Source organism: Penaeus monodon, chromosome 40 (assembly GCF_015228065.2).
Source record: "Penaeus monodon isolate SGIC_2016 chromosome 40, NSTDA_Pmon_1, whole genome shotgun sequence".
Classification (NCBI taxonomy): Eukaryota; Metazoa; Arthropoda; class Malacostraca; order Decapoda; family Penaeidae; genus Penaeus; species Penaeus monodon.
In genome coordinates this window covers 23083827-23093662 of record NC_051425.1, presented here as the reverse complement: position 1 = coordinate 23093662, position 9836 = coordinate 23083827, and the positions used below count along the sequence as shown (strand labels likewise).

Sequence of the window (9836 nt, the reverse complement as noted above, 5' to 3'; positions counted from 1 at the left end):
CTTCCCCGTCCGAGGCGAACGAACGTGCGTGCGAGACCACAAAAATCTCTTAATTAGCGGTAAGAATCGGCGGCGAGCATCATATTGGTCTGCGGGCGGAGTGTAGGCGGACGACGCTGCTCTGGCGCTGCGCCACCCGACTCCGGTCCAGCGAGGCCCGCTCCGTAAGGTCCTTTTCTTGGCGCTTGGTCGAGGGGAGCGTCGACCTTACGTGCGCTTTGAGGATGGCACGTTTCTGCTTCGGCACACCCTAGGAGAAGGAAATTACAGTTCCGATGGCGGCGGGAGGAAGTAGCCCGTAAGGGCAATGGGGAAGAGGGGAGGTGGGGAGGCGGGGGAGGAAGTAGGCTGTAGGGGGGGGATGGGGAAGAGAGAGGAAGTAGCCCGTAAGGTGGTTAAGGAAAGAAGAGGGAAAGGGAGGAAGTAGCCTGTAAAAAGGATTGGGGAAGAGGGAGTTGGAAGAAACCTAAAAACGATGGGGAAGGGGGATGAGGAAGAGAGGATTGGACAGGAAGGAGGGAAGATTGTTCTGCGGTCCATGAACTGGGGATTAAGACGACTAGGGCTACGGGCTACTGCAGGGGGCTCACGACCAGTGAGTAATGACTGCTGAGCCCCGAGCAGACATAACGCCCGGCTCAGGAGTCGGAAGGCTTGAGGGGACTACACCCGCTGAGCTTAATTACCGTGGGCGTTGGCGAGCCTCTCGCCTGGCATTGGGATGTGAGGGGCGTGTCGGGGCCTGGGGAGGGGGGGAGGTCATGTCGAGTCATGTCAATTAGGTGTACTCGGTCCGGCTCTGGCGGCAATTCGTATCCGGGGCGCGTTCCGGTGGCATTTTTTTCTCGTGTGTGTGTGTGTGTGTGTGTGTGTGTGTGTGTGATGTGTGTATGTATGCATGTGTGTATGTATGCATGTATGTATGCATGTATGTATGTATGTATGTATGCATGCATGTATGTATGTATGTATATATAATATATATAATTTATTTGCGTGCGCCTTTGGTGGCCGAAAGGTGTTGGCTGGCAGGTGTGCGTCGCAGGGCGGAATGCAGCCCACGTGTGAGCCAGGGACGCGGGCGTGGGCAGAGCGGCACGGCACAAAGCTCAGATAATGCACCCACGGCGTCGGCGGCAGTGCCAGCGGTGCGTCACGGTGGCGAGCCGCGAGGAGGAGGAGATGCTTGGCCCACGCCCAGACCTGACTCAGCCCAGGCACGCCCGTCCTCAGGCCTATGCAGGGCAAGCAGGGAAGGGCTCAAGGCAGGCTTCGTGGCCTAAGGGTCGGCCCGCGGACTCTGCCCATACTCAGTCCTGTTTCCTTGCGTCACCCAGGGCGTCAGGTTAGGGGGGCGATCGTTCCCATCGCTTTGGGTTTTAGATTTAGGCCTGCGCCGCCGTCGGCCGCGCGCCTGCGTGCTGCGGCAAGGCTAGTCAGCAGGGGAAGAGTCTGCTTATCCTTACTGCTGTTCGCGTTTGTTCTTTCTTTTCCATCTCCGATTTATTTTAATCTTTTTCTAACTCCTTTCTTTGTCTTATGGTTCCTTCGATTAACGAAGGAACTTTTGGGATTAAAGCGCCTGGTGTCTCTTCTTTCCATCTTATTCATATTCTTATTTCCTCCTCTTCCTCTCTTTTTTCCTTTAGTCTTTCTCCTTCCTGGTGAGTTACACGAGGAGTCAACGTTGCTACAAGGCCAATCCACGTCGCGCCTTGATAATGTCGAAGAAATAAATATTAGATGCAGGCTAGTGGTGTTAGGTTGTAAACTGGTGCGAGGGAGAGAGGAAGAGGGGGGTTGGGAGGGAGGGAGGAGGAGGAGCGGGAGGGGAAGGGAAAGAACGAATCCAGAGGAGAAAGTTTGTGAGCGTCTCTTGAGCTCTCAATTAGGCAAGTGCGAGACATGGGTTGTTTACCTCGGCCCAGGTTCTCGGGGAGGGACGGAGGGAAGGCGAAAGGGTGCGAATTGCACACACTACTAGAGCAGATCTTTGTACATTTTTACGTGTATATATGTATTTTATTTATTTTTAAGGCACATGAATCGGTAAGCAAACACTTGGTCGCCCTGTTATTAAAAAGTCGCACCTGCAAAGTCATGTATTGCCAAGTAAAATATTCATTCATTCACTTCTGAGGACGCTGCTAATAGTCTCTCCTTATGAACAGTAGAATCATAGAAGTTAATTCGAGAGAGAATGGTGGTGCAAGTGGCATGAGCTGCGGGAACACATTCTTTGAACTCAATAGCGTATCAAATATTCATTCACTATTGAACTGTACGGTGAACTCGAAGCTGTAATGCGGAGAACTTGTAAAGTCCGGTGGACTAATTTTCCCTTTTTTCTCTTTCGCAGGAATGAAGGAACCCCAGAACAACGGCAGTGGGGGCGGCGGAGGATCTTCTCGCCCTCCCCTCCTGCAGGAGCCTCGCGGTTTCGGCATGAACGCTGCACCCTTCAGTAAGTTTGTTTTTCTTTTGGGCCCCCTTTCCTTGCCCTCCTCTCCCCCTCACCCCCCTCCCGCTCTTTTCCTCCTCCCCCTTCTTTTTATGGCCTGGGTCCTCGTTCTCCTGTGTTCCTTGAGCTGAGAAGGGAAACTTCGGCGCTCCTTGGCAGGGGTTGCCAGGGCCTTCCCGCGGGGGTGGAGGCAGGGCACTGCTTTAGACAGGGGGGTCACAGGAAAGGTGGAGGGCAGGGGAGGAGGGGGTATGTTGGGTTGGGGTTCAGGGTGTAATCAGTACATGTAGCTCTTGTTGGTTTGATTAGAAGGAATTTCGAAACTTTACATGCGTTCAACTTTTGTCGTTGACTGCTCAAAGGGAAGTGGAATGGGAGGGGTTTGGAGTGACAGGCAGCACAAGCGGAAAAGAGAAGAAGCAGGAGCAGGAGAAACAGGATTGACAGGCGGGGCCCCGAGTGAGGTTGTGGGACAGAGGGCAGCCACCACCCTCGCGGTAATCCAATTGTCTGTGCTGCTCCACACACCCGTTTCAAGTGGAAAATCAATACCTTACTCTGCCACGCTTCAGGTGCTAGAGCCAGGGATGCCGGCCCGGCGTCACCCTCCTGCTCCTTCTGCTCCTGCTGCTCCTGCTGTTGCCTATGTTGCTGTCACGCTCGCGGCCTTTCTTCTCTCGTTTTGCCTCCTATCCTCGCATCTCTCTTCTCGTCTCCCTTGCCAACTCTTCATCTCTCTCTCTCTCTCTCTCTCTCCCTCTCCCTCCTTCTCTCCCCTCTCTCTCTCCCCCTCTCTCTCTCCCCCTCTCTCTCCTCCCTCTCTCTCTCTCCTCTCCTTCTCCTCCCTCCCTCCTCTCCTCCCTCCCTCTCTCCTCTCTCTCTCCTCTCTCTCTCCTCCTCCTCTCTCCTCTCTCTCTCTCTCTCTCTCTCTCTCTCTCTCTTCTTCTTGCCTCGAGGGGTGAAAAAGGCTTCCTCACCGCTACTTGGCTTCACTTTTTGTGGCTTTATCTATTCCTGCCTTTCTCTTAATCTGCCCTTTCTTTGCTTTGCTTATTCTTGCTCTCTTTCTCCTTTACACGCCCTCTGCCTTTCCTTTTCCCATTCTGTAACTGCATTTTTTTATTATTTCCCTTTTTTCTCCTTTTCTTTCTCCCTTCTCTCCCCCTCTTTCTCCTCTTCCCTTTCCATCCCCACCATCTCGCGTACCCTCTTCATTCTCCCTTCTTCTCCGCCCCTCTTCTCTTATGACTCGCCCTTTCCTTTCTTTCACTCTCAATAAAATAGGAACGCAGCTACCGCAAGGGAGGCTGAGAGGCAGTGGGTTCTTTATAGTGGTTTCATAGCGAGAGGGAGACGGGAAGGGAGAGGGAGAGTAGAGGAGGTGAGGAAGACAATAGCGAGGTGTGTGAGAGGGCAACCGCTACATGGTCTAGGAGGACCACCTTCTGGTGACCGGCTGTTGTCTAGTCCTTTTATTTTATTGGGGGAGGATTAAGGAAGGTTATTTCTTTGTGAAGAATTATTTATATTATATTATATTATATATATATATATATATATATATATATATATATATATATATATATATATATATATGTAATTATGTAATTCTTTTTCACGTTCCTTTTTCCTTCCCCTCCCCCCATTTCCTCATTTCCCCGTTCTCCCCTCTTCTCTTCTCTTCCCTCCCTGCCTTCTCCCCTCCCCCGTCCCTTATTTACCTTTCCCCTTTTTCCTCCCCTCTGCCCTCTCCTGCATCATCCCGCGTAGCAGAATCAACACAGCCTGGGCGCATTGTGTTGTCTGAATACATCCCATTTAGTCGGCGAAAGTTTGAGGTCTAGCGTGATGTTTACTCAGCTCTCCGTTGACTTGGAAGCTCTGGGGTCCTTCCTCCCCTCTCTTCCCCATCTCTCCCTTCTCCCTTCCTCCCCCTCATCCCCTTTCTTCCCTGATTCGACCCTTTCCCTTCCCCTCCCTTCCCTTCTCTCCGCTCCCCATTCTCCCCCCCTCCCTTTCTCTATTTTCTTCCCCTTCTTCCTTTTAGTTAAATATTCATACATCAACACGAGTACCTGTGTCTCCCTTCCTGTTTGTTTTAATCTTTTTCCATCTCCCTCCGCCCCCTTCATTCTGCTCTCCACCTGCCGCGATGCAGCCGGTTCCTTTCTCTTCCTCCCTTCTCTCTCCTCCTCCCTCCCATCCTCTTTTATTCCTATCTTCCCTGTCCTTCCTAAATCTTCAGAAACTGTTTAGACCTTTCCCGCTTTTAAAACTCCTTTCCGGCGGCGAATACCCACGTAACTCCCTCTTCCCACCTTCCCCTGCTCTGATTGTTTGCTCATTGTTCTTATGTTCCAATTTTTTTTTCCAGGAGGCGGCATGAACGGACAAATGGGCGGCCCACGCAACTCAGCCGGCGCCCTCTTCAACAGCCCCATGCCTGACAGGTGTGTGTCCGGAGAAGAGCTTGTTTCTTTTCGTTGTTGTATTATACATGAAAATACTGATTTATAAATGCAGATATTGACATATAAATGCAAATATTTGTTTTGTAGATGGACAGTTTTTATAAATGCAAGTAATTTTGTTTTTGTACGTGGTTACTCTTGTGGTTACTTTGTAATATATATATTGTGTGTGTGTGTGTGCACGAGCGTGTGCGTTCGTGTGTGCAATCACATTGCGTTGTGCATAAGAAAGCTGATGCGAGTGTAAGGCCTCAGGCAATGGCTTATGGGGGGCGAGGGGCAGGATCTGCCTAACGAACGCTCCTAACTCAATTATTGACTTATCGCCTGGCCTCTTCGCACGTAGAGGCTGCCTCCCAGGAGTCGGGGCCCTGGGGCACTCGCTGGATGATGGGAAGGGAGTGACATTGGGGGAATGGGGTTAGGAAGGAGAGTTAAATTGAAGAGAAAGGATAAGGAAGAGAAATAAAATAAATGGAATGGATAGGATAGGATAGGTAAGAGTAAGGAGGGGAGGGGAAGAAGGATGAGGGAATGGAAATTGAAAAAAAAAAAAGGAATGGCTGTAAGCTTAGTAGTGCCGATTGATGGAACAGGGTTGTCAGCGGATAGTAAGCGAATGATGACGGGGACGAGGAGGATGGCGGTGTTAATGGCGGCACTATTAATAGGTTTGAGTTTGTCAAGATAGATTTGTCGAGGCCGAACTAATGACTTGTGGTAAGAGTGACAGGGTAACGCAATTAAATTGATGGATCGATAAGAATGTCGAGCGCCAATTAGAAGTGGAAGACGGGGGGATGCTTATTTCGGCCACGTAATGAAGCGACAGCGCCGTGCGGTTGGTCGGCGCGCCCGGGGTTTGTCGTCGGCGGCGGTGGGGTTGGCGTCGTAGGGGCCGAGGGAGGCGTCCCGGCGGTGGTCGGCGCGGGAGAGGCTTGCCGTGTCGGCGGGGATCATGTTTTTTGTACTCTTCCATGCTCATGTGGGCTGCTCGGTGTTTATTATGGCTATTTTTGGGGGGTTGGAAACCCAGTGGTATTTCGGATTTGGCCTTATTTTTTGAACTAATCGTTTTCTACTCTCAGGTTCGGTATGAACAATGGAATCAGTAACGGCGGACTGCGCGGTGGCGGCCTCGTGGGCGGCGGCGGCGGCCCCGGCCAGGGCGGTCCCTTCATGGGCGGCGCTGGCGGACCCGGAGGTGCCTCCCTGCAGGCCATGGGACAGCCCCAGCCCGGCATCCCACAACAGGGCGCCGTCCTCATGGTATACGGACTCAACAAGGACAAGATGAATGCCGACAGGATCTTCAACTTGCTATGTCTCTACGGCAATGTTGTCAGGGTAAGTACACAGGAAACCAGCCTCTGCTCTTTCTTCCTCTCTTGCTTGTTTGTTAGCCCGTTCAAGTGCATAGGACACGCGGCGGCACCCATGCGCCCTCAGTTGGGAAAGCCTATCGAATAGCCCTGAAGAACACCCTACCACCTCCGACCCACAAATGTTATTCATAAAATTTCCCTTCCCCATAGATGACTTCCGAAATTCTCTTATTTAAGACCCCCTCTCCCCCCTCCCTCGAAGAATCCCATATGTTGCAAGAGCGGGTGCTGCAACTCGCGTCCCTCGCCTGCCCAGGTGCCCGTTGACGTGGGCGGTTCGCAGGTGGGCGGGCGGATGTGTGATTGGCATTGTCCCTGGCAACGTTTTGTTGTGTGAAAGTGAACACCGTAGCTTTCAATAATACGACCACTCCCTCTGTATAGGTCTTTTTGGAGTGAAGGATTTATTTGCATTCTTGTCTCGTTGGCAAATATAAAAAGTCTCATTTGTGTGAATTTTATTATGGCAGTTGTCGGTCGTTGGTGCTCCGTTAGAATAAAAAATAAAAGAAAAATGGATTACTCCTTGATTTTTTGTGTGTCCGTTTGTCTCTCACGAGGTAGCATTCCTCGACGACACGCACATACGTCGAGGTGTCTATTGACCACGGGGTTAAAGGGACGAGTCCTTGCTAGTGCGGGCACGTCGAGATTTAGGGGTGAGGAAAGGTAGCGGGAGAGGGTATTATCGCTTATCCCTTTTGCATTATTTACATTAGACATAACAATAATTGGAGCAGCATACGAGGCAGAAAGAGACATTACTAATTTGCACTTTGAGAACGTACGTGAATTACAAAATTTACCCCGTTTTACCAAAATCATTCCCTTCCTCAATATATAGCAAATTTTCCTTGTTCCTTCTACAGATAAAGTTCCTGAAGACGAAGGAGGGGTGCGCCATGGTCCAGATGGGTGACGCGCTGGCGGTTGAGCGCGCTGTGGCCAACCTCAACAACACGACATTCTTCAGCTGCAAGATGCAACTTGGGTGAGTAAAGTGGGGTGATGGCTGGGGTGAAGTTGGAGTTGACAGCTCGCTCGTCGGCTTTTCATCTGTCGAGTCCGAAGCGATGAATTGGATTCAGCTGTGTCAACGCTGGCCAAATAGGACCGGCTGCCTTCTAGATTTTTTTTACTATCATTTATTTGTTTTATTTATTACTTAATGTGTTTATTTTTTGAGAGGAATTCCTAATTTGCTCTAATGGGGAAGGACATGCAAATGGCTTTGTACTTATTCTCTCACTTGCATTCACTCACACACGCATGTGTTCATGCACTCGGAAAGATCCACAATTATTTTCACTCTACTCTCTTCCTTTTATCACTTATCTTGTTCAAATTGTCATTGGTTTTCCTGTTTCATCTTTTGTTATGTTCTTTCCCCCCTACCAGTTTTTTTCCTCTCGTGTGGCCATCCTTTTATATTGCCATTTTTCTATATAAATGTCTATTTTTTGTCTGTCATCAGTCAAATGAGAAATGATCATTGTAGAAAAATTCAAGAGTGGTATTAATTCCACAATGTGAATTAACATAACTGATTGGTGATTAACATTTTAACATTATAATATTGCACCGACATCAGTATTCAAATCATAGTTGCTTATTTCATAATTTTTTATTCTTTTTACATTTGCAATTGTTCTCAAGATAAACACAATAAAATGCAAACAATATAGGTCATGGATTTTTTTTTCTGTCTGTATATATCAATTTAGGGGATGAAGTATGTAGTAGAATTCTTCCATTCAGGATGTAGCCATGCCACACTATGCTGGTAGCAGGCTAGCCGATAAAGAAAACAGGTTTATCTCGGTGAAAATTGGGTATTGATTTTGTTCTGGGGGTCGGGAGCATGAGTGGGGGAACCGTTCACCAACTCTCTGTGGGTCACGTTAGGGGTCAGGTTGGCAGCAGAGTTACCACTCTCTTGCTGCAGTTCTTTTTCGTAATCCTGCTTCCCACCATCCATGTCCTTTTTCTTGTATTCTATTTCATTCTTTGTTTTGCCGGCTTTGTGCAAGTTTTTTGTCATAGTAGCTATTGTTATTTATTTAAGTACTTCCCATTATTTTGTCAAACATGTCCTTATACTACCCCATATTATTTCTCATCTTTTTGAAATTGCAGGCAGTCCTAATTTTTGTTATTAATGGAAGCCTATAATATGACACAGTAATTTATTTTCTCCCCCTTCCGTCCATCCATGCATGTCAGAAAATACTCAGTCATGTTTTTTTTTTCCCCATTTCAGATACTCAAAGCAGGCCTTCCTTGCTGATGTCCAGCAGCCATATGACCTGCCCGATGGAACCCCCTCCTTCAAGGACTACATGGGCAACAAAAACAACAGGTTCATTAACCCGGAAATGGCATCCAAGAACAGGATACAGCCTCCATCCAAGGTGGGTGTCTTTGAGTTCGAATCCCATCTTATCCTTTTATGTAACTTGTTTTAATTACTAAAATTGTTTTGTTTAAGCTTTGTGAGAGATGGCGGTTCAATATGTAAACAAGTTCATTAACTTAATATTATATTTGATTACCTGTATATATTTCAGCTGATGTGAGAGGACATGCTAGCACTATCTTATTTCTTGATTAGCCGACTTAGTAATTTTCTTCAGTTTATTATGATAAGTTATGCATTGAAAAAAAAAAAGAAAAAAAAAAAAAAAGTCATCATATATGATTCTCATTCTCACATACCAGGATTACAATATTTATTTTTTTGGTCCCACTTGAACCAAGTGTATTTAGTCATTTCAAAACAGAAGGAAGCAGTAGTATGTTGTTTTTCTTTTCTATATCTTGATTAGTAAGAGAATTTTCAAGAGATGTCCAAAAATAATTCATTTACTGGCAGTTATGAAGAATCCAACTTCACTTCCTAGCTGGTCTGTGAAAAGAATCATGGCATAAAATAATTTTGTGGTTATTTACATGTGGAAAGAGAATTTTCAAATGTCATTCCATCAGAATTATTTAAATCTATCCATGTTAATATTGGCTCAATTGCAAATTAGTTCTACTTGCATTAAGATGGAAATATGCAAAATTGGAGAACTAACTTTCAGTGGGGGTAAGATTAAATTAAGTTGACTTTAACCCTTCCTATTTTTCAGATCCTGCACTTCTTCAACACTCCTCCTGGCCTGGATGAGGACCAGCTTAAACAGGTGTTCATTGATGGGGGAGTCACAGAACCTAAGAGCATCAAGCTGTTCCCATCAAAGAGTAAGTGTGAGTGAATCATTGGGAAAGACGCAGGATCTTTTGAAACCAACTTTGTTTTATTTTGAGAGATACAGTGTGGCCACCTTTGGTTTTGTATTTTTTCCTTTTATGCAAGAGTAAGCCTTTGTAGCATGGCTCTGTCTAGGTCCAATCATTGCTTTGGTTGTTACTGGCAGGGGGTAAGCTGTGATTTGGTGTATAATGTGCACATTTAATGCAATACAAGTATTAAGCTAAATTTTATGTAGATATGATACAAAACCAAAGGATGTCTCT

General features: G+C 47.3%; 1 protein-coding gene across 1 annotated transcript in view; it reads left to right on the top strand.

The window, feature by feature from the left end:
- LOC119598046 (heterogeneous nuclear ribonucleoprotein L-like) overlaps nt 1-9596 on the top strand; it is a 36627-nt gene extending 27031 nt beyond the window's left edge. Inside the window, exons 7-12 of the mRNA XM_037947685.1 lie at nt 2360-2464; nt 4836-4911; nt 6021-6279; nt 7187-7308; nt 8578-8728; nt 9449-9596. Coding sequence (XP_037803613.1) covers nt 2360-2464; nt 4836-4911; nt 6021-6279; nt 7187-7308; nt 8578-8728; nt 9449-9574 — 839 coding nt within the window. The 3' untranslated portion in view covers nt 9575-9596. The remainder of the gene's footprint in view (nt 1-2359; nt 2465-4835; nt 4912-6020; nt 6280-7186; nt 7309-8577; nt 8729-9448) is intronic.
- The last annotated feature ends 240 nt before the right edge of the window (nt 9597-9836 follow it).